Genomic DNA, 27,260 nt, shown 5'->3' with positions numbered 1-27,260 from the left:
TTAGCTATACTACTTGGCAACATTCTGTTATACCTGCTTTCATGGTAAATGTCCACCAGCTGGAGATACTGCTGGTACTCAAGAACCTTCAGTACAGGCTACTATGGGACACAGTGACAAACCTGTTGTTTATAGTAGCAGATGACCTTTCATGGTCCACCTGCAATACCTTTGCAGACCACCAGGTTGTCCTGGCCCAGACTTTGCAAATCAGTTCTGCAGTTTGCAGTTCACAATTCAGGTGTCAGATGAACATGTCCCAAGTCACTAAATATGTCTTGCACTTCATTTATAGAAATCATTAAATGTGGTGAGGGAAGCCACCAAGACACACCCTTGACAATTCTCTGGTTAAATGGTAAATGGACTGCATTTATCTAGCGCTTTTCCATCTGCATCAGACGCTCAGAGCGCTTTACAAATAATGCCTCACATTCACCCCAATGTGAGGGTGCCATACAAGGCGCCCACTACACACCGGGAGCAATAGGGGACTAAAGACCTTGCCTAAGGGCCCTTAGTGGTTTTCCAGTCAGGCTGGGATTTGAACCGAGGATCTTCTGGTCTCAAGACCAGTGCCTTCACCCCTAGACCACCACCTCTCCCAATCTGGTTGTGGTTGGAGAAGCTGTGCATAGTGCAACATTTGTCTCTTGAAACAAAAAAGATGCACATCCTCACAGTGGAGTGGAATAGAGAAAGATTTTCTAAGAAGGAAGATGTGAAATTTCATCTGCAGCAGAAGGCGCATAGGAGATGTGAGCGTAGATTTAATTCAATTCCTTCTCTTGCAACAAAGTCCTTCTCTGTTCCACTCTATCAGGAAGCAGTGGCTGGTCATTACATATCCATTCTGCATTGTTTGTAGTTACTGTTCAGCGCCATCAAACCAAAAGAAAGGAGCAGCATAAAAGGCTTTTGTATAATGAGAATTTAATTACTTTGAGGGGACGTCTAGAAGACTTGGTATGTAAACTCGTATCAAATTAGCATTTGTCAGAAGCTATTTTCAATAAACTACGAGAAGCAAAGGAAAAGTTGTGGTAATCTCACTACATTCACAGTCACAGTTAGTGGACACTGGCCAGCCTCCTGTGAAAGTCTACAACAGCCTGTGATCATGTTTAACAAAACCCAGACACCCGGTAGAGAGGCGGGGCTTGCAATCAGAATGTCTGATTGTCTGTCAGATTGGTAACTCACTAAAATGCTTTTAAAAAAGAAAAGTTCTCTGCGCTTACTGTCAAGTACAACAATTCGGTACAACCAGGTCAAGATGAAACTTGAGGAAAAAAGGAACACCAGTGCAACACAGATGTCTGTGCAATAAAAGCACCTGTAATAAATTTTTTTGCACAGACATCTGTGTTGCACCAGCGTTCCTTTTTCACTAAAATGCTTTTTTTGAGCAAAGGCACTGAATCCCCAAGTTGCTGCTGGGCTGAAGCTAGCAATTTGCATGGCAACATGCTGACATCAGTGTGTGAGTGTGTCTGAATGTGAGACATCATTGTAAAGTGTTTTGAGCGTCTGCATCAACTGGAAAGGACACTCTGGAAATGCAGTCCATTTACTCTGGAGGAGAGAGACTTTGCATGAACTCAATAAATCAGCGTTTGTAGCTCACCAATATTGTAAGAGGGTGATTCTTTAACTACGGGCACTATTGGCCTTGTAAATGTAATTTCCACCACACCATTGCCTGACAATATAAAGCGCCTTGGGGCAACTGTTTGTTGTGATTTGGCACTATATACATGTGCTCTGATGTCACTGTTTATCTCCATAGAAACTACCCAAACAATCTCTCATACAAACTGTTTAAAGGGACATTACAGTGTTGTGGTGGAAATTACGGCAATAGTGTGGGACAACTACATTTTGTTTAAAAAAAATCACAACAGTTGTATGACATTGAATACCCCAATTATGTTTTGATTATTTTACTGATATTTTATTCAGAGATATTTTAAAACATTAGAAAAAACATTTCTTTACCATTCATTTTTATCATTGAAGATCAAAAGTCTGGGTGTGGGACAAGCACAAAACGGCAATATTTGCATATAATGATGCTGAAAAAAGGTGAAAAAGTCATCATAGACTACTAGAACAAATTTCTTAAAACACTTTCATTGTAAAGATAACTATAAACGTGTGAAATTTCCCCTTTTTTCTGTTTTTCATACAATATGATCAAAGGACATAATAAGTGCCCGTAGTCTAAGAATCACCCAAGAAAGCATTTGGAAAGAAGCCAAATGTATGACTCAGTCACAACAACTACACTGATGTAGTACATATTTCCACAAAGGAATATGAACTCGACATAGTTCACCTAATTTATTTGCCCACACGCCTGCACTAGCTAGAAGGTGGATGTGTTTACCTGTCTGACTGATTGCTCTTCATCATGTGGCACATTGTATTACAGCCTAATATATTTCTTTATAGGTGTTTCTGGCCTCTCCTGGGAACCATCACCTTATCGTGGTGGAGAGGTTTGTGTGCCCCTATGAATGGCCTGTTAAAAAAAGAAAGAAAAGCAGATTGATGTAGTTTTATGAAGTTCAACCACCATACTGGTCAAGGTGCTGAATTCCCGATCAGCCCGATCAGTACTGACGCAGTTAATGCTTGTTTGGCTAGTATATGCTTTAGTTAATACTTCACAGTTTTCATCCAAATATATGGTTTAATTTTTTTTTAATATTATATGGATAGTGTCAGGCCGGGCGGAAGCCTGGCACCTGGAGAGGGTGGACCCACAATACAAACTCCCAGACCAGGCTTTGGAGTTAAAGTAGTTGTCGTGTTTATTCCAGGCTGAGGTTCGGTACACAGATTGTCAGGCAGCGGAGCAGATGTACAGACAGGGTATGGCAGAAATGTAGTCATATCCAGGCAGGGGTCGGAGCCACGAGCAAACACTGACATCAGGGCTGAGGCAAAAGGCGCGGTCGAGAAACATGGAGCAAGATACTGGTACACGGCAGACAAATCAGGACTGAATACAAGAAGGCTAGAATGTGTGCTCAGAGCAATGACAAGGGAGGTGATGGTAAGTCGTTGGGATTGAGACCAGAAGATCCTCGGTTCAAATCCCAGCCTGACTGGAAAATCACTAAGGGCCCTTGCTCCCGGTGTGTAGTGAGCGTGTTGTATGACAGCACCCTCACATCGGGGTGAATGTGAGGCATTATTTGTAAAGTGCTTTGAGTGTCTGATGCAGATGGAAAAGCGCTATATAAATCCAGATTTACTATTTATAAACTGGTGGTGACTGTGATGGTTTAAATAAGCAGTCTAGAAACAATCTAGAAAGGGACGTGATTAGTGGACAAAGAGTATACATAGGCAAGATAGTGGGGAAGGGAGTGCACAAAGTGGAGTGATGTCAGATACAAAGATGTGTGAGCAAGAGCAAACGGGAGCGGGAGTATCAGAGTATCAGCTAGTGTCAGATAAATATGCTAAAGACAGAAATGCAAACTGGGCACAGTAACTCCAAACAAGAATTCAGAATCATTCAGAAATAAAAGATAATTTGGTTTTAAGTTGTTACAAAGAGTCTGTGTAGCTATGAATATAAGTTTGAAGAACACATTCAATGCAAATTTAGAATGTGGCTTGATTCTCTGTGGCCATTTCTATCTTTAAACACAGTTTTACTGCCTGATCTTTTATTGTCACACCGCTGACTCAGCTCATCGATTTAAAAAAGTACAGAAGATGAAATATCTCGTGAGCGGAATGGACACTTTTGCAAAAGCAACATAACTAATACATTTTTAATGAGGCGAACTTAAATGGGAATTGAATACTCAACTGTGTGCCTTCCACATGCTTTTCTTTGCCCTGAGTAACACAATCTATCCAACTTATTTATGACATTTATGCTTTTTGATGTTGTTGTTGTTGTTGCACACATTCACATAAATTCATTATGCACAGGTCATTGGGGTCAAAGGACTCCAGCAAGACTCGACTTGACATGAGTATCCAACAATGCATAAGATTGCCTTCAACATGGTAGCAAGACAACACAAGATGATAGGATGACAACAAGATTTGTAACAGTTTCGTGATAGTTTTAAACAGTATAAAACTGTTATGGTGGAAACTTATACCATCAGGACTTATTGAGAGTGTTTAAGACCTACCAAGAACCAAACCAAGGCTATCTCTGGAACCCACCATGATTTGATAGTGGAGGTGGTACTGTGGTCAGTGTGGTGTATGTGGGAACGGTGTGTTACTGGACAAACGATTGATGCATTGAGGATGTGTCTATGCCTGTCTATTGAACAGTAGCGTCTCCATCCTGTAAACTGACACAGTTGTTTTGTTTGTGCCTTTTCCCTGAGAGTTCTAGTGTTCCACTGCAGCCAGGTTGAGATAACACTCTTAATATAGAGACGGGTGCAGAGACTTGGAGTCCTCTGGGCTAAAGTCACCCTGCTCAATAGTCAGCTCAGTTTCCTGAATCATTTCAACATTCAAAATGCCTGCTAGCAGAGTTGTATATAATAAATGGTCAGATGGCTGGCACAAGCATAGGAGGTGCACCTGTAGGGCGTTTGTGGTTGGACAAACCAGTCATGTGAGACTAGGAGGTAATGCTTTGAAACGTATTGCCTGCCACATTGCAAATATCTTGAGATTGTTAATGTTGTTTCCATAAAGAGACCTGGGCCCATATTCATAAAGCATCCTAAGGCTAAAAGTACCTCTTAGTGATGTCATTCTAAGAAAAATCTCAGAATTCCTCGAATTCTGAGATTTTTCTTAGAATTTTTCCTTGGTAAGATAAAAGTTATTCACAAAGCATCTTAGGCCTTAAGAGTGTCTTAAACAGACAAGATGACAGAAAGACAGAGAGGAAGGAGAGACATTCCCCATATGTTGAATGGCAGTGATTCAGTAACACCCTACCAGCTTGATGGTGCAGGGATAATGTTTGTGGTTGACCTCATCAGGAATGAGCTTACTTTTCCCACCCAGCATAGTAACACAATAACGCCTGTGATGAAGATCATCACAACATTGCTATATCTGGCTATGGGAAAAACATCAGTTGCATGAAAATTCTATAACATTCATATAGTTGTTAATATCAAAGTAAGCGATACCAGCAGCCAGAGCCTAAACTCACCTGTTTCAGGACAACTTTGCTGGGTGCTGCAATCTCTGCTCTCACTTTGGATTGCAGCACGTACCAGTGCTTCTCACACTCACCACTTGTGCGCAGTTAACAGCATGGAGAGTAAACATAACAATAAGCTAATCAATATAATAATCAGCATGTGAATAAGGCACATTCAGACATTTTGAAGCTGTGTAACAATTCATTTAATTTTGCTGAATTTCATCACCATGACAATTTATTTTCACACTTACACATTTCTTAATACAGTTCAGGTTACGTATATGATCAGTTGATTTTACTGTCGATTCATAACTAGAATTGCGGAGTGTATTTTTTTTGTCTTTCCCTTTTTGTGACAACCAATCACAGCTCTTAGAAGACTGTGTCATACCTAACAATGGGGTCCAAACATTTAGCCTAACTTAACCTAAAAATTCCTGGCAAGGAATCTTAGCCCATGAGTGATCCAGGAAATGCCTGAGAGCAATTCTGAGCAAAGAGTGGACAGAAAGTTTTATCTCTGTGAGGAGGTGGGGTTGACAAAAAGTGATGTAACAATTTCCATAGATTTTTTTGTTATCTTAACTAAAGTTATTTCAACTCAACTAGAGAAGTCTTGTGGCATTAACTCAGTTGAAAGTTTAAATAACTTTAAACTTTTTTTAGAGTGTAGGTATGACGCAGTCCTCTAAGAGCTGTGATTGGTTGTCACACAAAGGTAAGGACAAAAATAACAAATGCGCTCTGCGGTCCTAGTTATGAATGGACAGTAAAATCAACTGATCATATACGTAACCTGAACTGTATTAAGAAATGTGTAATCATGAAAATAATTTAATGTCATGATGATGAAATGCAGCAAAATTAACTGAATTGTTACACAGCTTCAAAATATCTAAACGTATCTCATTCAATTCAATTTCAATTTCAATTTATTTTCCTTTATATAGCGCCAAATCACAACAGAGTTGCCTCAAGGTGCTTCACACAGGTAAGGTCTAACCTTACCAACCCCCAGAGCAACAGTGGTAAGGAAAAACTCCCTCTGAGGAAGAAACCTCAAGCAGACCAGACTCAAAGGGGTGACCCTCTGCTTGGGCCATGCTACAAACATAAATTACAGAAGAATTCACAGAACAATTCATGGACAAATATACAAGAAATGCTATTGCCGCACAGGACAGGAGGATCGCCAACACGAATACAACTCCCATCTCTGGATGGAGCTGCCCCTTACCAAAAAATAGTACTGATAAGTATATAAAAAGTAAACTAGAAGTATACTTGAAACATACTTGCATATACTACTTTTTGGTAAGGGGCACCTTTAACAGAGAAAAAACAGAATCAGGCATAAGAAAGACAAAAAATACTGTATAATTTGCCAGCATTAAACAAGAAAAACAGAGAAGTACTAAGGTGATCGCCGGCCACTAGCCCTAAACTTCACTAAAAGACTCAGAATTTAGGTAAAGTTGAGGCCACAGCCTGCTCCAATTACTAATAAATGAATTAAAAGAGTAAAAAGCGTAAAACAAAACTGTACCAGTATGCTAGCCATATGAAAGGGAAAATAAGTGCGTCTTATGTCTGGACTTGAAAATCTCCACATAATCTGACTGTTTTATTGACGCAGGGAGATCATTCCACAGAACAGGGGCACGATAAGGGAAAGCTCTGTGACCCGCAGACTTCTTGTTCACCTTAGGGACACAAAGTAGTCCTGCACCCTGAGAACGTAAAGCCCGGGCCGGTGCGTAAGGTTTAATTAGGTCAGCTAGGTAGGGAGGTGCCAGTCCATGAATAATTTTATAGGTTAGTAGCAGAACCTTAAAATCTGATCTCACTGGAACAGGAAGCCAGTGAAGGGATGCCAAAATGGGTGTAATGTGGTCGAACTTTCTGCTTTGTGTCAAAAGTCTGGCTGCAGCATTTTGAAACAGTTGGAGACCCCAATGCTAGATTGCGGTAAACCAGAAAATAGAACATTGCAGTAGTCCAATCTAGAAGAGATAAATGCATGGATCAGGGTCTCAGCATCAGCCATAGACAGGAGGGGACAAATCTTCGCTATATTTCGCAGGTGGAAGAAAGCAGTCCTAGTAATATTTCTAATGTGAAGGCCAAAGGACAATGAAGGATCAAAAATTACCCCACTTTGTCAGTGTGTTGTATGACACATGAGCCGAGGCTGAGCATTAACTGGTCAAATTGATGCCAATGTCTCACTGGACCAAGAACCATCGTTTCAGTCTTATCAGAGTTTAAAAGTAGGAAGTTTCTAGACATCCAACTTCTCACTGCTGCAAGGCAATCTTCTAAGGATTTTATGTGAATGAGATTACCAGCAGTTATCTGTTGTGAAAGTGTAGGAACACGGACCCACAACAGGGGGCGCAAATGAACGGACAATGGAGGAGTCAAATAACACTGTTTTTACTGTTGTGAAACAGGCACAACAAACACAACCGATTACAATATTGAGACTGAGTTCAATTACAACGGTGTCGTGTGGGCAGGCTCGACGATAGGAGACGTCTGTCCAAGTCGAACCGGAACCAACCCGATTTCCTCTGCCACCGAACCCCGGGAATACTGGAGCCGCCAAGTCCCGAATTCCCAGGTGGCCACTGCCTCCGCTCGTCGGATCCGGTACTGCTGGCAAGGAACAGAAACAGTCAGGTGTGGATGCGGCTGCACCCAGCAACACGGAGGGTGGAGAGTCCACCTCCACCTCTCGTCAACAACAATCAAGAAGTGTAGGAAGGTGAGTACTTATCCAAATGTTGTCCGGTAGTCAGCTGTCCTACAAATAATCAACAAGAATTACAACTATAGTCACTCGTATGTTTGGGCGAAGATTGTTACCTCTTTGATAAGGCGATATCTCGGCAAATGAGGTGGAGATGCCGTCCTGCTGATATACCTCCCTGTTGATTGGAATCAGCTGTCTCCAGTGATGGGTGACAGCTGTCATCCTGGCTGCTCCTGTAAAGCGGCAGCGCCCTCCGGTGCCTGGAGCCCGCACTCCAGGCAGGGCGCCCTCTAGTGGTGGTGGGCCAGCAGTACCTCCTCTTCAGCGGCCCACACAACAGGACCCCCCCCTCAACGGGCGCCTCCTGGCGCACGACCGGGTTTGTCTGGGTGGCGACGGTAGAAGTTGGCCAGGAGGGCCGGGTCCAGGATGAAGCCCTTCTTCACCCAGGAGCGTTCTTCGGGGCCGTACCCTTCCCAGTCCACCAGATACTGAAAACCCCGGCCCATCCGTCGGACGTCGAGGAGCTGGCGCACGGTCCAAGCCGGCTCTCCGTCGATGATCCGGGCAGGAGGTGGTGCCGGACCCGGAGTGCAGAGGGGTGAGGTTTGATCCTGGAGACGTGGAACACTGGATGAATCCGCAGTGAGGCCGGAAGCTGGAGCCTCACTGCGGCGGGATTGATGACCTTGAGAATCTTGTACGGACCAATGTATCGTTCTTGTAGTTTTGGGGAGTCCACTTGTAGGGGAATGTCCTTGGTGGACAACCACACTTCCTGCCCAGGACGATACGTGGGAGCCGGGGCCCGCCGCCGGTCTGCATGGTTCTTCGCCCTCGTCCGGGCCCTTAACAAAGCAGAACGGGCGGCACGCCACCCCCTGACGGCACTTCCGTAGGTGGGCCTGGACCGAGGGCACACCGACCTCTCCCTCAACCACCGGGAACAACGGGGGCTGATACCCCAAGCACACCTCAAAAGGGGAGAGGCCGGTGGCTGATGACACTTGACTGTTGTGGGCGTACTCGATCCAGGCCAGGTGGGTACTCCAGGCCGTCGGGTGCGCGGCTGTCACACAGCGTAGGGTCTGCTCCATTTCTTGGTTGGCCCGTTCTGCTTGTCCGTTGGTCTGGGGGTGATACCCGGACGAGAGACTGACCGTGGCCCCCAGTTCCCGGCAAAAGCTCCTCCAAACGTGCGAGGAGAACTGGGGACCGCGATCGGAGACGATGTCTGATGGTATCCCATGCAGACGGACGACGTGGTGGACTAGGAGGTCCGCTGTCTCCTGGGCCGTTGGTAGCTTCGGGAGGGCCACGAAGTGGGCCGCCTTGGAGAATCGGTCCACTATCGTGAGGATGACGGTGTTTCCCTGGGACGGCGGGAGACCCGTGACAAAATCCAGGCCGATGTGGGACCAGGGGCGATGAGGGACGGGCAGCGGCTGTAGCAAACCCAAGGTCTTGCGGTGATCGGCCTTGCCCCTGGCGCAGGTGGTACAGGCCTGGATGTAACCCCGGACGTCGGCCTCTAGGGACGCCTACCAGAAGCGTTGCCGGACGACTGCCACGGTCCTACGCACCCCAGGACGGCAGGAGAGCTTAGAACCGTGACAGAAGTCCAGGACTGCAGCCCTAGCTTCTGGTGGGACGTAAAGTTTGTTCTTCGGTCCGGTTCCAGGATCCGGGTCTCGTGTCAGGGCCTCCCGGACGGTCTTCTCCATATCCCAGGTGAGGGCGGCCACGATAGCGGACTCCGGGATGATGGGATCCGGGGGATCCGACGACTCCGTTTTGACCTCATCTTCATGTACCCGGGACAAAGCATCCGATCTTTGATTTTTTGTCCCGTGACGGTAGGTGATCCGGAAGTCAAAACGGCCGAAGAACAGTGACCAGCGGGCTTGCCTGGGATTCAGCCGCTTGGCGGTCCTGGTATACTCCAGGTTCCCGTGGTCAGTGAAAACCGTGAATGGCACGGACGTTCCCTCCAACAGATGTCTCCACTCCTCAAGAGCCTCTTTCACCGCAAGGAGCTCTCGATTGCCGACGTCATAGTTCCGTTCGGCTGGGGTCAACCTGCGGGAAAAATAGGCACACGGGTGAAGGACCTTATCGGTCTTCCCGCTCTGGGACAGCACGGCTCCTATCCCTGAGTCCGAGGCGTCCACTTCAACCACTAACTGGCGACTAGGATCGGGCTGCACCAAAACAGGTGCAGACGAGAAGCGCCGTTTCAACTCCTTGAATGCGGCTTCGCAACGATCCGACCAGGTGAAGGGGACTTTTGGTGAGGTCAGGGCTGTCAGGGGGCTAACTACCTGGCTATAGCCCTTAATGAACCTCCTGTAGAAATTAGCAAAGCCTAGGAACTGTTGCAACTTCCTACGGCTTGTGGGTTGGGGCCAGTCTCTCACCGCCGTAACCTTGGCCGGATCAGGAGCGACGGAGTTGGAGGAAATAATGAACCCCAAGAAGGACAAAGAAGTGCGGTGAAACTCACACTTCTCGCCCTTCACAAACAGCCGGTTCTCCAACAACCGCTGCAGGACCTGACGTACATGCTGGACATGGGTCTCAGGGTCCGGAGAAAAGATGAGTATATCGTCTAGATATACAAAGACGAACCGGTGCAGGAAATCCCGCAAGACATCATTAACCAACGCTTGGAATGTTGCGGGAGCGTTTGTGAGACCGAACGGCATGACCAGGTACTCAAAGTGACCTAAGGGGGTGTTAAATGCCGTCTTCCACTCGTCTCCCTTCCGGATCCGAACCAGGTGGTACGCATTTCTAAGATCGAGCTTGGTGAAAATTTGGGCTCCATGCAGGGGTGTGAACACTGAATCCAACAGGGGCAACGGGTATCAGTTGCGAATCGTGATCTCGTTCAGCCCCCTATAATCAATGCATGGACGAAGTCCGCCGTCTTTTTTACCCACAAAAAAGAAACCTGCGCCCATCGGGGAGGTGGAATTCCGGATCAACCCGGCAGCTAACGAGTCCCGGATGTAGGTCTCCATTGATTCGCGCTCAGGCCGTGAGAGGTTGTACAGCCTACTGGACGGGAACTCACTGCCCGGAACCAAATCAATGGCACAATCATACGGACGGTGGGGGGGAAGAGTGAGAGCCAGATCCTTGCTGAACACGTCGACAAGGTCGTGGTACTCCACCGGCACCGTCCCCAGATTGGGCGGGACTCTGACCTCCTCCTTAGCTCGGGAGCCGGGAGGAACCGAGGAACCTAGACACACCCGATGGCAGGTCTCGCTCCACTGAACCACTACCCCGGACGGCCAATCAATCCGGGGATTGTGCTTCAACATCCAGGGAAATCCTAAAACCACACGGGAGGTGGCCTGAGTCACAAAAAACTCGATCACCTCCCGGTGATTTCCTGACACCACCAGAGTTACAGGTGGTGTCTTATGCGTGATTGGAGGGAGTAGGGAGCCATCTAGTGCCCGAACCTGTACAGGCGAGGTAAGCGCCACCAGGGGGAGCCCTATCTCCCTGGCCCATCTGCTGTCCAACAGATTCCCCTCAGAGCCCGTGTCCACCAGTGCTGGGGCCTTCAGGGTTGAGTCCTCATAAAGGATCGTAACTGGGAGTCGTGTGGCAATGTGGGTGTGTCCCACGTGAATGTCTCGGCCCACCCCTAGCCCAGTCTCTAGGGGCGGGCGTTGGAGTTTAACCGCTCGGGGCAGTCTCTCATATGGTGCTCTATTGAACCACAATATTGGTGCCCTAAATGTTGCCCTACTCATGTCCATAGCTTCGTCAGCAGGGGGAGCTGTGGCCCCACGGAGCGCAGGGGCTGTGGAGCGTGGGGAAGGCGGAGCGCGGTCGGAACCGGAAGGGAGAGGGACGACGCGTGCCCGGCCACGCCCTTCGTCTCGTTCCCGCCGACGTTCTTCTAACCGGTTGTCTAACCGTATGACAAGATCGATGAGCCCATCTAAATCCCGCGGTTCGTCCTTAGCCACCAGGTGCTCCTTAAGAACCAAAGACAGTCCGTTTACAAAGGCGGCGCGGAGGGCAGTGCTATTCCAGCCGGACCTCGCAGCCGCGATGCGGAAGTCGACTGCATAGGCAGCTGCGCTCCGACGCCCCTGTCTCATTGACAGTAGCACGGTTGAAGCGGTTTCTCCTCTATTAGGGTGATCGAACACGGTTCTGAGCTCCCTTACAAACCCATCATACGTCAGAAGGAGCCGTGAATTCTGCTCCCAGAGCGCTGTAGTCCAAGCGCGTGCCTCACCGCGAAGCAGGTTTATTACATAAGCTACTTTGCTAGCATCAGTCGCGTACATGACGGGACGCTGTGCGAAGACGAGCGAGCACTGCATAAGAAAATCTGCGCACGTCTCCACACAGCCTCCGTACGGCTCTGGGGGGCTTATGTAAGCTTCAGGGGAAGGTGGGTGGGGTCGTTGAACGACCAGTGGAACATCGCTGTTACGCACAGGGTCGACGGGAGGGAGAGCCGCAGCGGCGCCCGGGGGGCGCGCTTCCACTTGTGCGGCGAGAGCCTCCACCCTGCGGTTCAGGAGGACGTTCTGCTTGGTCATTAAATCCATCCAAGTCGTGAAAGCGGTGAGGATCCGCTGCAACTCACCGATCACCCCTCCCGAGGACGCCTGCGCGTCCTGGTCTTCCATTGGCCGTTCAACAGCCGGTTGACGCCCCTGGGGATCCATGACGGTGGCCGAGATATCCTGTTGTGAAAGTGTAGGAACACGGACCCACAACAGGGGGCGCAAATGAACGGACAATGGAGGAGTCAAATAACACTGTTTTTACTGTTGTGAAACAGGCACAACAAACACAACCGATTACAATATTGAGACTGAGTTCAATTACAACGGTGTCGTGTGGGCAGGCTCGACGATAGGAGACGTCTGTCCAAGTCGAACCGGAACCAACCCGATTTCCTCTGCCACCGAACCCCGGGAATACTGGAGCCGCCAAGTCCCGAATTCCCAGGTGGCCACTGCCTCCGCTTGTCGGATCCGGTACTGCTGGCAAGGAACAGAAACAGTCAGGTGTGGATGCGGCTGCACCCAGCAACACGGAGGGTGGAGAGTCCACCTCCACCTCTCGTCAACAACAATCAAGAAGTGTAGGAAGGTGAGTACTTATCCAAATGTTGTCCGGTAGTCAGCTGTCCTACAAATAATCAACAAGAATTACAACTATAGTCACTCGTATGTTTGAGCGAAGATTGTTACCTCTTTGATAAGGCGATATCTCGGCAAATGAGGTGGAGATGCCGTCCTGCTGATATACCTCCCTGTTGATTGGAATCAGCTGTCTCCAGTGATGGGTGACAGCTGTCATCCTGGCTGCTCCTGTAAGGCGGCAGCGCCCTCTGGTGCCTGGAGCCCGCACTCCAGGCAGGGCGCCCTCTAGTGGTGGTGGGCCAGCAGTACCTCCTCTTCAGCGGCCCACACAACAGTTATCGGCATATACAATTGAGTATCATCTGCATAGTAGTGAAAGGTAATCCCAAAATGCCGCAATATATGTCCAAGGGGTGCTATATAAAGGGAGAAAAGCAGGGAGCCTAAGACAGACCCCTGTGGAACCCCAAATTTCATGTCACTAAGGTTAGAGGTAGTGTTACTGTACAAAACACAGTGAGAACAACTGGTCAAGTATGACGTCAGCCATGCAAGGGCACTCAAGGGCACTCCCAGTAATCCCAAAATGATTTTCCATCTTATCAAGTAGAATATGATGATCCAGCAACAGCAACAGAACCGTAGTGGTGTCCGAATCCATTGTAAGCAGAAGATCATTCACCACTTTAGTGAGAGCTGTCTCTGTGGAATGATATTTTCTAAAAGCAGTCTGCAGTGGCTCAAAGAGATTATTCTCAGTAAGATAGTCTACAAGCTGCCGTGACACCACTTTTTCCAGAATTTTAGAGAAAAATGATAGAATTGATATCGGCTGATAGTTTGTCAATACACTAGGGTCAAGTTTAGGTTTCTTAAGTAATGGTTTAATCACTGCAGATTTGAAACATTTAGGAACAGATCCAGAAGTTAAAGAAAGATTAATAATTTCCAGCACAGTCGGCCCAAGAGTGGGCCACAGGTCCTTAAACAGTTTTGTTGGTATAGGATCAAATAAACAGGTTGTGCTTTTTGTTGACATTACATTTTGTCAGCATGCCTAGTGAGATACTATCAAATTCTGTAAATCTAGGTAATACCTCAGTAGTGGCCCCACCTCAATAGCAGGGTGTAGTGGCTGGGTTAAGGCATGCTGGGATATGTTTAACCTGATGTCTTCTATTTTCTTCCCAAAGTAATCCAGGAAATCTTGTGCTGTAAAAGGAGAGCGAACTACAGGTGGTTGTCCATGCATAAGTGTTGCCACCGTGTCAAACAAAAACTTTGAGTTATGCTTGTTTTTGTTGATCAAATCAGAGTAGTAAGTCCGCTTTGTAGCCAATAATGCATGCTTATAGTCTAAGATAGCATCACGCCACGCAAGGTGAAATACTTCTAATTTTGAGCGACACCATTTCCGTTCTAGACCTCTTGCTTTATGCTTGAGGTCACACAGATAATCATTGAACCAAGGTGACTGTGATTTGTGGGAGCATGGTTTTAACACATGCATGTTGTTGGACTTCTGTGCTAGTCACAGTTTGTCCATCACGAACACCATGTTCGAGCACAAGGGTGTCCATAAGTGCACGTGGCACCAGGACACCCTGAGCCGGAGGTCGATGATCGACTTTGTAGTCGTATCATCTGACCTTCGGCCACGTGTCTCGGACACTCGAGTGAAGAGAGGGGCAGAGCTGTCGACTGATCACCACCTGGTGGTGAGTTGGATCCGCTGGGAGTGTAGGAAGCCGGTAAGACCTGGCAGGCCCAAACGTATCGTGAGGGTCTGCTGGGAATGACTGGCGGAACCCTCTGTCAGCGAGGTCTTCAACTCCCACCTCCGGGAGAGCTTCTCCCAGATCCCGGGGGAGGTTGGAGACATGGAGTCGGAGTGGACCATGTTCTCCACCTCCATTGTCGATGCGGCTGCTCATAGCTGTGGTCGCAAGGTCTCTGGTGCCTGTCGCGGCGGCAATCCCTGAACCCGGTGGTCGACACCGGAAGTAAGGGATGCCATCAAGCTGAAGAAGGAGTCCTACTTATCTTTGTTGGTAGGTGGGACCCCAGAGGCAGCTGACAGGTACTGGCAGGCCAAGCGTGCCGCAGCCCGTGCGGTCGCAAAGGTAAAAACTCGGGTCTGGGAGGAGTTCGGGGAGGCTATGGAGGAGGACTATCGGTCGGCCTCGAAGAGATTCTGGCAAACCGTCCGACGCCTCAGGAGGCGGAAGCAGCTCTCCACCACCACTGTTTATGGTACGGGTGGGGAGCTGTTGACCCTGACTGGGGATGTTGTCGGGCGGTGGAAGGAGTACTTCGAGGATCTCCTCAATCCCATCGTCACGTCTTCCAAAGAGGAAGCAGAGACTGGGGACTCGGAGGCGGACTCATCCATTACCCAGGCCGAAGTCACCGAGGTGGTTAGAAAGCTCCTCGGTGGCAAGGCTCCTGGGGTGGATGAAATCCGTCCTGAGTACCTTAAGTCTCTGGATGTTGTGGGGCTGTCTTGGCTGACACACCTCTGCAACATCGCGTGGCGATCGGGGACAGTGCCTCTGGATTGGCAGACCGGGGTGGTGGTCCCTCTGTTTAAGAAGGGGGACCGGAGGGTGTGTTCCAACTATAGGGGGATCACACTCAACCTCCCCGGTAAGGTCTATTCCAGAGTACTGGAGAGGAGAATTCGACCGATGGTCGAACCTCGGATTCAGGAGGAGCAGTGTGGTTTTCGTCCTGGTCGCGGCACACTGGACCAGCTCTACACGCTTCATCGGGTGCTTGAGGGTTCATGGGAGTTTGCCCAACCAGTCCACATGTGTTTTGTGGATCTGGAGAAGGCGTTCAACCGTGTCCCTCGGGGCACCCTGTGGGGAGTGCTCTGGGAGAACGGGGTCCGGGGTCCTTTGCTAAGGGCTATCCGGTCCCTGTACAACCGCAGCAGGAGCTTGGTTCGCATTGCCGGTAGTAAGTCAAACCTGTTTCCAGTGCACGTTGGCATCCACCAGGGCTGCCCTTTGTCACCGGTTCTGTTCATTATTTTTATGGACAGAATTTCTAGGCGCAGCCAGGGTGTAGAGGGGTCTGGTTTGGGAACCACATTATCTCGTCTCTGCTGTTTGCGGACGATGTGGTTCTGTTGGCTTCGTCAAATCAGGACCTTCAGCGTGCACTGGGGCGGTTTGCAGCCGAGTGTCAAGCGTCCGGGATGAAAATCAGCACCTCCAAATCCGAGGCCATGGTTCTTGACCGGAAAAAGGTGCTTTGCCCTCTTCAGCTCGGTGGAGTGTCCTTGCCTCAAGTGGAGGAGTTTAAGTATCTCGGGGTCTTGTTCACGAGTGAGGGACGGATGGAGCGTGAGATCGATAGACGGATCGGTGTAGCATCAGCAGTGATGCGGTCGCTGTATCGGACCGTCGTGGTGAAGAGAGAGCTGAGTAGGGGGGCAAAGCTCTCGATTTACCGATCGATCTACGTTCCGATCCCCACCTATGGTCATGAGATTTGGCTCATGACTGAAAGAACGAGATCGCGAGTACAAGCGGCCGAGATGAGTTTCCTCCGCAGGGTGGCTGGGCGCTCCCTTAGAGATAGGGTGAGGAGCTCAGTCACTCTGGAGGAGCTCGGAGTCGAGCCGCTGCTCCTCCACGTCGAAAGGAGTCAGTTGAGGTGGCTCGGGCATCTTTTCCGGATGCCCCCTGGACGCCTCGCTGGAGAGGTGTTCCGGGCACGTCCTACTGGGAGGAGGCCCCGGGGAAGACCCAGGACACGCTGGAGGGACTACATCTCTCAGCTGGCTTGGGAACGCCTTGGGGTTCCCCCAGAGGAGCTGGAGGAGGTTTGTGTGGATCAGGAGGTCTGGGCGGCTTTGCTTGAGCTGCTGCCCCCGTGACCCAACTCCGGATAAAGCGGAAGAAAATGGATGGATGGATGGATGGATGGATGGATGGATGGTTTTAACACAGGTGGTGCAATCATGTCAAGTGTAGTTTTGAGCACTGAGTTTAAACTATCCAGAAGTCTGTCTACTGACTGAGTATTTGTCAAATGTGAAGCTATGACATCGGGCAGTCTAGCTTCGAGTTCAGTCTTAGTTGAGGAGTTGATGCATCGCCGTAATGATATATAAGGTTGTTGTTCCACTAAACACGGCAGCAAAACTGTAAACTTAATAAGTGAGCGATCAGACACCACTGATGTAAGAGGCATGATGTCAATATTCGTGACAGCAATACCACGTGCGAGAACCAGATCCAGGGTATTTCCACTAATGTGCGTCGAATCCCGAATGCATTGCCGAAATCCTAATGCATCCACAATTTCCATAAATGATTTGCAGAGGAAATCAGAAGACTTATTTATATGAATGTTAAAGTCACCAATGATCAAAATGTAATCTACACTAGTTGACAAGTTAGAGATGAACGCACCAAATTCATCTAAGAATTCAGAATATGGGCCAGGAGGCCTATATAGTGACAAAGTAATACGACTGATTTTTATTCTTCTGACCTTGGCAATATGTAATATCCTGAGCAGAGCGAAGAATCAGATGCTCAAACGAATGATATTTGTAACCCCCAACAGCTAATAGGCTAAACCTAGATTTATAAATAAGAGCAACACCCCCGCCTTGCTTCGCAACACGAGGGACGTGACTAAATGTATATGCTGGTGGGCAGGCCTCATTTAAGGGGAGGACAGCTGTAGGTTTAAGCCAGGTTTCACATAGCCGATTATTCACATGCCGATTATTATATTGATTAGCTTATTGTTATGTTTACTCTCCATGCTGGTAATTGCGCACAAGTGGTGAGTGTGAGAAGTGTTGGTACGTGCTGCAATCCAAAGTGAGAGCGGAGATTGCAGCACACAAGCCAAGTTTAGTTAGCTGAGTTACATGCAATTGACGTTTTTCCCGTAGCTAGGTATCACAATGTTGTGATGATCTTCATCTCAGGTGTTATTGTGTTACTACACTGGGTGGGAAAAGTAAGCTCATTCCTGATGAGGTCAACCACAATCATTATGCCTGCACTATCAAGCTGGTAGCGTGTTACTGAATCACTGTTATTCAACACACAGAGAATGTCTCTACTTCCGCTCTGTCTTTCCGTCATCTTGTCTACACTTTTAGGCTTCTTAAAAGTTCCCGTCCCCCCTCTTAACAGTGTTTCACCTTAGGAACTCTCTTAAGGCCTAAGATGCTTTGTGAATAGCTTTTGTCTTACCAAGGAAAAATTCTAAGAGATGTCTAAGAATGTGAGGAATTCTGAGATTTTTCTTAGAATGATGTCACTAAGAGCTACTTTTAGCCTTAGGATGCTCTGGGCCCAGGTCTCTTTGGAGCATCCTTAGGAACTGCAGGAATGACTTTGTGTTAAACAAACAAGTACTTAGGGAGACTCATGAAGTCTATCTGTTGAATTCTGAGGGAACATCAGTCGTGATCCCACACAAACGTGCCTGAGTGTGGACGACCCCAACAACTGGAAAAGGCCAAGGTGTAGCGATGGACCGGTTGTCTGGCAGGGCAGTTATCGATTAGTATTTTTTAGGCTCACTCATTCACCTTGTCAAGGTCATAACAGTCATCCAATTGTGTTGTTTTTTTTGTTTTTCTTCTCCCACAGATGGCCTCGGCAACAGCAACTTATGGACAGAAGGACTCATCCGATCAGAACTTTGATTACATGTTCAAGATCCTTATCATTGGCAACAGCAGTGTGGGCAAAACATCCTTCTTGTTCCGCTATGCGGACGATTCCTTCACACCTGCATTTGTAAGCACAGTGGGCATTGACTTCAAGGTGAAGACAATCTACAGGAATGATAAGAGGATCAAATTACAGATCTGGGTAAGACATTTTGAGGTGCTAAGCTTGTTTTTTTTTTTTTTTGAGTTGAAGAAATTTAAAATGGCCTCTATAATTGATATTTAATTGAACCTATGCAGTGAAAGTGCAACTGGTACAACTGAAAGACCAGTTGTACCAGAGGGGGAACCAGCAAGATGTTTGTCAGGTCCATTGCCCTAACTGGACCTGGCACTTAAACTGTGCCTGAGATCGTATCCTGCAAAACACAGTTTCTCAAAGCACAATCACATAAAAAGAGACAACATTAGACAGAGATCTCTTTTGTGAGCTTTGCGCAAAGGGGAGAAGCTTCGGAGAGAGCGTACAAACCTAAGACCAACCTTGCTTTCCCTGCTCCTCTCTGCGCGCCCCCCCGGTGCTTGCTTTTTTATTGGAAAAGAAAAAAAATCATAAACAATACAACGTAGCATTAGGGTACATTGCGTTTGGGGAAGGGAGGGGTGAACGGTTGCTTGTGAGTTACGGTTTCTTGTGAAACATGCTCGTTTCTTTCAAGAAGGGAGTACAGAGTCCTGAAACAACCTTTAGTTCATCACTGTGGCTGAGCAATCATTTAGCTTAAATGCAGCATATATGAATGGGTACATAATTATTACGATTGAATGAGTCAATGAAATATAAAAGAATATAATTCAGACAATAATAAATGTAGAATCCTTTAACAAGTCAGCTAAGACACATTCTTTGTCTTGTGGCTGGTTTCACTCCCACATCACACAGATAACAGATAGTTGATACAGTTCATTTCACAAGAAGCAGAAACTTAACTCAGACTACTTTTGATTACATTGAATATCATGTAAGCAGGCAATGATTATTTAAATAAATGATAACAACTCATAAAATCCCCATCAATGTTCCAAGAAGAAAAAGCTTGCAATTAAAATACATTTTATTTTAACAGTATGAGGAATGATATTGAGTATGATAGCTAATAGACGCCAGAGAACAGAAGCATCAATCAATCAACTTTTTTTTTATATAGCGCCAAATCACAACAAACAGTTGCCCCAAGGCGCTTTATATTGTAAGGCAAGGCCATACAATAATTATGAAAAACCCCAACGGTCAAAACGACCCCCTGTGAGCAAGCACTTGGCTACAGTGGGAAGGAAAAACTCCCTTTTAACAGGAAGAAACCTCCAGCAGAACCAGGCTCAGGGAGGGGCAGTCTTCTGCTGAGACTGGTTGGGGCTGAGGGAAAGAACCAGGAAAAAGACATGCTGTGGAAGGGGGCAGAGATCGATCACTAATGATTAAATGCGGAGTGATGCATACAGAGCAAAAAGAGAAAGAAACAGTGCATCATGGGAACCCCCCCACAGTCTACGTCTAAAGCAGCATAACCAAGGGATAGTCCAGGGTCACCTGATCCAGCCCTAACTATAAGCCTTAGCGAAAAGGAAAGTTTTAAGCCTAATCTTAAAAGTAGAGAGGGTATCTGTCTCCCTGATCTGAATTGGGAGCTGGTTCCACAGGAGAGGAGCCTGAAAGCTGAAGGCTCTGCCTCCCATTCTACTCTTACAAACCCTAGGAACTACAAGTAAGCCTGCAGTCTGAGAGCGAAGCGCTCTAATGGGGTAATATGGTACTACGAGGTCCCTAAGATAAGATGGGACCTGATTATTCAAAACCTTATAAGTAAGAAGAAGAATTTTAAATTCTATTCTAGAATTAACAGGAAGCCAATGAAGAGAGGCCAACACGGGTGAGATATGCTCTCTCCTGCTAGTCCCCGTCAGTACTCTAGCTGCAGCATTTTGAATTAACTGAAGGCTTTTTAGGGAACTTTTAGGACAACCTGATAATAATGAATTACAATAGTCCAGCCTAGAGGAAATAAATGCATGAATTAGTTTTTCAGCATCACTCTGAGACAAGACCTTTCTGATTTTAGAGATATTGCGTAAATGCAAAAAGGCAGTCCTACATATTTGTTTAATATGCGCTTTGAATGACATATCCTGATCAAAAATGACTCCAAGATTTCTCACAGTATTACTAGAGGTCAGGGAAATGCCATCCAGAGTAAAGATCTGGTTAGAGACCATGCTTCTAAGATTTGTGGGGCCAAGTACAATAACTTCAGTTTTATCTGAGTTTAAAAGCAGGAAATTAGAGGTCATCCATGTCTTTATGTCTGTAAGACAATCCTGCAGTTTAGCTAATTGGTGTGTGTCCTCTGGTTTCATGGATAGATAAAGCTGGGTATCATCTGCGTAACAATGAAAATTTAAGCAATACCGTCTAATAATACTGCCTAAGGGAAGCATGTATAAAGTGAATAAAATTGGTCCTAGCACAGAACCTTGTGGAACTCCATAATTAACTTTAGTCCGTGAAGAAGATTCCCCATTTACATGAACAAACTGTAATCTATTAGACAAATATGATTCAAACCACCGCAGCGCAGTGCCCCTAATACCTATGACATGCTCTAATCTCTGTAATAAAATTGTATGGTCAACAGTATCAAAAGCAGCACTAAGGTCCAACAGAACAAGCACAGAGATAAGTCCACTGTCCGAAGCCATAAGATCATTTGTAACCTTCACTAATGCTGTTTCTGTACTATGATGAATTCTAAAACCTGACTGAACCTCTTCAAATAGACCATTCCTCTGCAGGTGATCAGTTAGCTGTTTTACAACTACCCTCTCAAGAATCTTTGAGAGAAAAGGAAGGTTGGAGATTGGCCTATAATTAGCTAAGATAGCTGGGTCAAGTGATGGCTTTTTAAGTAATGGTTTAATTACTGCCACCTTAAAAGCCTGTGGTACATAGCCAACTAACAAAGATAAGTTGATCATATTTAAGATTGAAGCATTAAATAATGGTAGGACTTCCTTGAGCAGCCTGGCAGGAATGGGGTCTAATAAACATGTTGATGGTTTGGATGAAGTAACTAATGAAAATAACTCAGACAGAACAATCGGAGAGAAAGAGTCTAACCAAATACCGGCATCACTGAAAGCAGCCAAACATAACGATACATCTTTGGGATGATTATGAGTAATTTTTTCTCTAATAGTCAAAATTTTGTTAGCAAAGAAAGTCATGAAGTCATTACTAGTTAAAGTTAATGGAATACTCAGCTCAATAGAGCTCTGACTCTTTGTCAGCCTGGCTACAGTGCTGAAAAGAAACCTGGGGTTGTTCTTATTTTCTTCAATTAGTGATGAGTAGAAAGATGTCCTAGCTTTACGGAGGGCTTTTTTATAGAGCAACAAACTCTTTTTCCAGGCTAAGTGAAGATCTTCTAAATTAGTGAGACGCCATTTCCTCTCCAACTTACGGGTTATCTGCTTTAAGCTACGAGTTTGTGAGTTATACCACGGAGTCAGACACTTCTGATTTAAAGCTCTCTTTTTCAGAGGAGCTACAGCATCCAAAGTTGTCTTCAATGAGGATGTAAAACTATTGACGAGATACTCTAACTCCCTTACAGAGTTTAGGTAGCTACTCTGCTCTGTGTTGGTATATGACATTAGAGAACATAAAGAAGGAATCATATCCTTAAACCTAGTTACAGCGCTTTCTGAAAGACTTCTAGTGTAATGAAACTTATTCCCCACTGCAGGGTAGTCCATCAGGGTAAATGTAAATGTTATTAAAAAATGATCAGACAGAAGGGAGTTTTCAGGGAATACTGTTAAGTCTTCTATTTCCATACCATAAGTCAAAACAAGATCTAAGATATGATTAAAGTGGTGGGTGGACTCATTTACTTTTTGAGCAAAGCCAATAGAGTCTAATAATAGATTAAATGCAGTGTTGAGGCTGTCATTCTCAGCATCTGTGTGGATGTTAAAATCGCCCACTATAAGTATCTTATCTGAGCTAAGCACTAAGTCAGACAGAAGGTCTGAAAATTCACAGAGAAACTCACAGTAACGACCAGGTGGACGATAGATAATAACAAATAAAACTGGTTTTTGGGACTTCCAATTTGGATGGAAAAGACTAAGAGACAAGCTTTCAAATGAATTAAAGCTCTGTCTAGGTTTTTGATTAATTAATAAGCTGGAATGGAAGATTGCTGCTAATCCTCCGCCCCGGCCCGTGCTACGAGCATTCTGACAGTTAGTGTGACTCGGGGGTGTTGACTCATTTAAACTAACATATTCATCCTGCTGTAACCAGGTTTCTGTTAGGCAGAATAAATCTATACATTGATCAATTATTATATCATTTACCAACAGGGACTTAGAAGAGAGAGACCTAATGTTTAATAGACCACATTTAACTGTTTTAGTCTGTGGTGCAGTTGAAGGTGCTATATTATTTTTTCTTTTTGAATTTTTTTGCTTAAATAGATTTTTGCTGGTTATTGGTGGTCTGGGAGCAGGCACCGTCTCTACGGGGATGGGGTAATGAGGGGATGGCAGGGGGAGAGAAGCTGCAGAGAGGTGTATAAGACCACAGCTCTGCCTCCTGGTCCCAACGCTAGACAGTCACAGTTTAGAGGATCCAAGAAAATTGGCCAGATTTCTAGAAATGAGAGCTTCTCCCTCTAAAGTGGGATGGATGCCGTCTCTCCTAACAAGACCAGGTTTTCCCCAGAAGCTTTGCCAATTATCAATGAAGCCCACCTCATTTTTTGGACACCACTCAGACAGCCAGCAATTCAAGGAGAACATGCGGCTAAACATGTCACTCCCGGTCTGATTGGGGAGGGGCCCAGAGAAGACAACAGAGTCCGACATTGTTTTTGCAAAGTTACACACCGATTTAATGTTAATTTTAGTGACCTCCGATTGGCGTAACCGAGTGTCATTACTGCCGACGTGAATTACAATCTTACCAAATTTACGCTTAGCCTTAGCCAGCAATTTCAAATTTCCTTCAATGTCGCCTGCTCTGGCCCCCGGAAGACAATTGACAATGGTTGCTGGTGTCGCTAACTTCACATTTCTCAAAACAGAGTCGCCAATAACCAGAGTTTGATCCTCGGCGAGTGTATCGTCGAGTGGGGAAAAACGGTTAGAGATGTGAACGGGTTGACGGTGTACACGGGGCTTCTGTTTAGGGCTACGCTTCCTCCTCACAGTCACCCAGTCAGCCTGCTTTCCCGACTGCCCGGGATCTGCCAGGGGGGAACTAACGGCGGCTAAGCTACCTTGGTCCGCACCGACTACAGGGGCCTGGCTAGCTGTAGAATTTTCCACGGTGCGGAGCCGAGTCTCCAATTCGCCCAGCCTGGCCTCCAAAGCTACGAATAAGCTGCACTTATTACAAGTACCATTACTGCTAAAGGAGGCCGAGGAACAACTAAACATTTCACAACCAGAGCAGAAAAGTGCGGGAGAGACAGGAGAAGCCGCCATGCTAAATCGGCTAAGAGCTAGTAGCTACGCAACCTAGCGGATTCCTAAAAACACGCAAAGTGAATAATGTATAAATAATTTAGAGGTGATTCAGCAGAAGGAGTGCTTTAGTTAAGGCACCAGACAGGCCATGAAGCAGCACAAGTAACACACGGCAACAGCGAACGCACGACAACGGTGCAAAAATAAAATAAAAATCCACTAGACAGGCTGTGGAGCAGCACAGATAACACACGACAACAGTGGTAAAAAATAAAATAAAAATCCACTGGACAGGCTGTGGAGCAGCACAGGTAACACACGACAACAGTGGTAAAAAATAAAATAAAAATCCACTGGACAGGCTGTGGAGCAGCACAGGTAACGCACGACAACAGTGCTAAAAAATAAAATAAAAATCCACTAGACAGGCTGTGGAGCAGCACAGGTAACGCACGACAATCAATTAATCAATCAACTTTTTTCTTATATAGCGCCAAATCACAACAAACAGTTGCCCTAAGGCGCTCCATATTGCAAGGCAAGGCCATACAATAACCATGAAAAACCCCAACGGTCAAAACGACCCCCTATGAGCAAGCACTTGGCCACAGTGGGAAGGAAAAACTCCCTTTTAACAGGAAGAAACCTCCAGCAGAACCAGGCTCAGGGAGGGGCAGTCTTCTGCTGAGACTGGTTGGGGCTGAGGGAAAGAACCAGGAAAAAGACATGCTGTGGAAGGGGGCAGAGATCGATCACTAATGATTAAATGCAGAGTGATGCATACGGAGCAAAAAAAGAAAGAAACAGTGCATCATGGGAACCCCCCACAGTCTACGTCTAAAGCAACATAACCAAGGGATGGTCCAGGGTCACCCGATCCAGCCCTAACTATAAGCCTTAGCGAAAAGGAAAGTTTTAAGCCTAATCTTAAAAGTAGAGAGGGTATCTGTCTCCCTGATCTGAATTGGGAGCTGGTTCCACAGGAGAGGAGCCTGAAAGCTGAAGGCTCTGCCTCCCATTCTACTCTTACAAACCCTAGGAACCACAAGTAAGCCCGCAGTCTGAGAGCGAAGCGCTCTAATGGGGTAATATGGTACTACGAGGTCCCTAAGATAAGATGGGACCTGATTATTCAAAACCTTATAAGTAAGAAGAAGAATTTTAAATTCTATTCTAGAATTAACAGGAAGCCAATGAAGAGAGGCCAACACGGGTGAGATATGCTCTCTCCTGCTAGTCCCCGTCAGTACTCTAGCTGCAGCATTCTGAACCAACTGAAGGCTTTTTAGGGAACTTTTAGGACAACCTGATAATAATGAATTACAATAGTCCAGCCTAGAGGAAATAAATGCATGAATTAGTTTTTCAGCATCACTCTGAGACAAGACCTTTCTGATTTTAGAAATATTGCGTAAATGCAAAAAGGCAGTCCTACATATTTGTTTAATATGCGCTTTGAATGACATATCCTGATCAAAAATAACTCCAAGATTTCTCACAGTATTACGAGAGATCAGGGAAATGCCATCCAGAGTAACGATCTGGTTAGACACCATGCTTCTAAGATTTGTGGGGCCAAGTACAATAACTTCAGTTTTATCTGAGTTTAAAAGCAGGAAATTAGAGGTCATCCATGTCTTTATGTCTGTAAGACAATCCTGCAGTTTAGCTAATTGGTGTGTATCCTCTGGCTTCATGGATAGATAAAGCTGGGTATCATCTGCGTAACAATGAAAATTTAAGCAATACCGTCTAATAATACTGCCCAAGGGAAGCATGTATAAAGTGAATAAAATTGGTCCTAGCACAGAACCTTGTGGAACTCCATAATTAACTTTAGTCTGTGAAGAAGATTCCCCATTTACATGAACAAACTGTAATCTATTAGACAAATATGATTCAAACCACCGCAGCGCAATGCCTTTAATACCTATGACATGCTCTAATCTCTGTAATAAAATTTTATGGTCAACAGTATCAAAAGCAGCACTGAGGTCCAACAGAACAAGCACAGAGATAAGTCCACTGTCCGAAGCCATAAGAAGATCATTTGTAACCTTCACTAATGCTGTTTCTGTACTATGATGAATTCTAAAACCTGACTGAAACTCTTCAAATAGACCATTCCTCTGCAGGTGATCAGTTAGCTGTTTTACAACTACCCTCTCAAGAATCTTTGAGAGAAAAGGAAGGTTGGAGATTGGCCTATAATTAGCTAAGATAGCTGGGTCAAGTGATGGCTTTTTAAGTAATGGTTTAATTACTGCCACCTTAAAGGCCTGTGGTACATAACCAACTAACAAAGATAGATTGATCATATTTAAGATTGAAGCATTAAATAATGGTAGGACTTCCTTGAGCAGCCTGGCAGGAATGGGGTCTAATAAGCATGTTGATGGTTTGGATGAAGTAACTAATGAAAATAACTCAGGCAGAACAATCGGAGAGAAAGAGTCTAACCAAATACCGGCATCACTGAAAGCAGCCAAAGATAACGATACATCTTTGGGATGGTTATGAGTAATTTTTTCTCTAATAGTCAAAATTTTGTTAGCAAAGAAAGTCATGAAGTCATCACTAGTTAAAGTTAATGGAATACTCAGCTCAATAGAGCTCTGACTCTTTGTCAGCCTGGCTACAGTGCTGAAAAGAAACCTGGGGTTGTTCTTATTTTCTTCAATTAGTGATGAGTAGAAAGGTGTCCTAGCTTCACGGAGGGCTTTCTTATAGAGCAACAAACTCTTTTTCCAGGCTAAGTGAAGATCTTCTAAATTAGTGAGACGCCATTTCCTCTCCAACTTACGGGTTATCTGCTTTAAGCTACGAGTTTGTGAGTTATACCACGGAGTCAGACACTTCTGATTTAAAGCTCTCTTTTTCAGAGGAGCTACAGCATCCAAAGTTGTCTTCAATGAGGATGTAAAACTATTGACGAGATACTCTAGCTCCCTTACAGAGTTTAGGTAGCTACTCTGCTCTGTGTTGGTATATGACATTAGAGAACATAAAGAAGGAATCATATCCTTAAACCTAGTTACAGCGCTTTCT

At 45.9% G+C, this 27,260-nt stretch overlaps 1 protein-coding gene across 1 annotated transcript in view; it reads left to right on the top strand.

Moving 5' to 3' along the window:
• Positions 1–27,260, top strand: part of rab3ab (RAB3A, member RAS oncogene family, b) — an 89,125-nt gene that overhangs the window by 15,477 nt on the left and 46,388 nt on the right. Inside the window, exon 2 of the mRNA XM_034180088.1 lies at positions 18,658–18,882. Coding sequence (XP_034035979.1) covers positions 18,658–18,882 — 225 coding nt within the window. The remainder of the gene's footprint in view (positions 1–18,657; positions 18,883–27,260) is intronic.

The sequence above is a fragment of the Thalassophryne amazonica genome, chromosome 10, assembly GCF_902500255.1.
Source record: "Thalassophryne amazonica chromosome 10, fThaAma1.1, whole genome shotgun sequence".
Taxonomy (NCBI): domain Eukaryota; kingdom Metazoa; phylum Chordata; class Actinopteri; order Batrachoidiformes; family Batrachoididae; genus Thalassophryne; species Thalassophryne amazonica.
The sequence above is the reverse complement of the archived record's forward strand: the minus strand, read 5'-3'. Positions and strand labels throughout refer to the sequence as shown.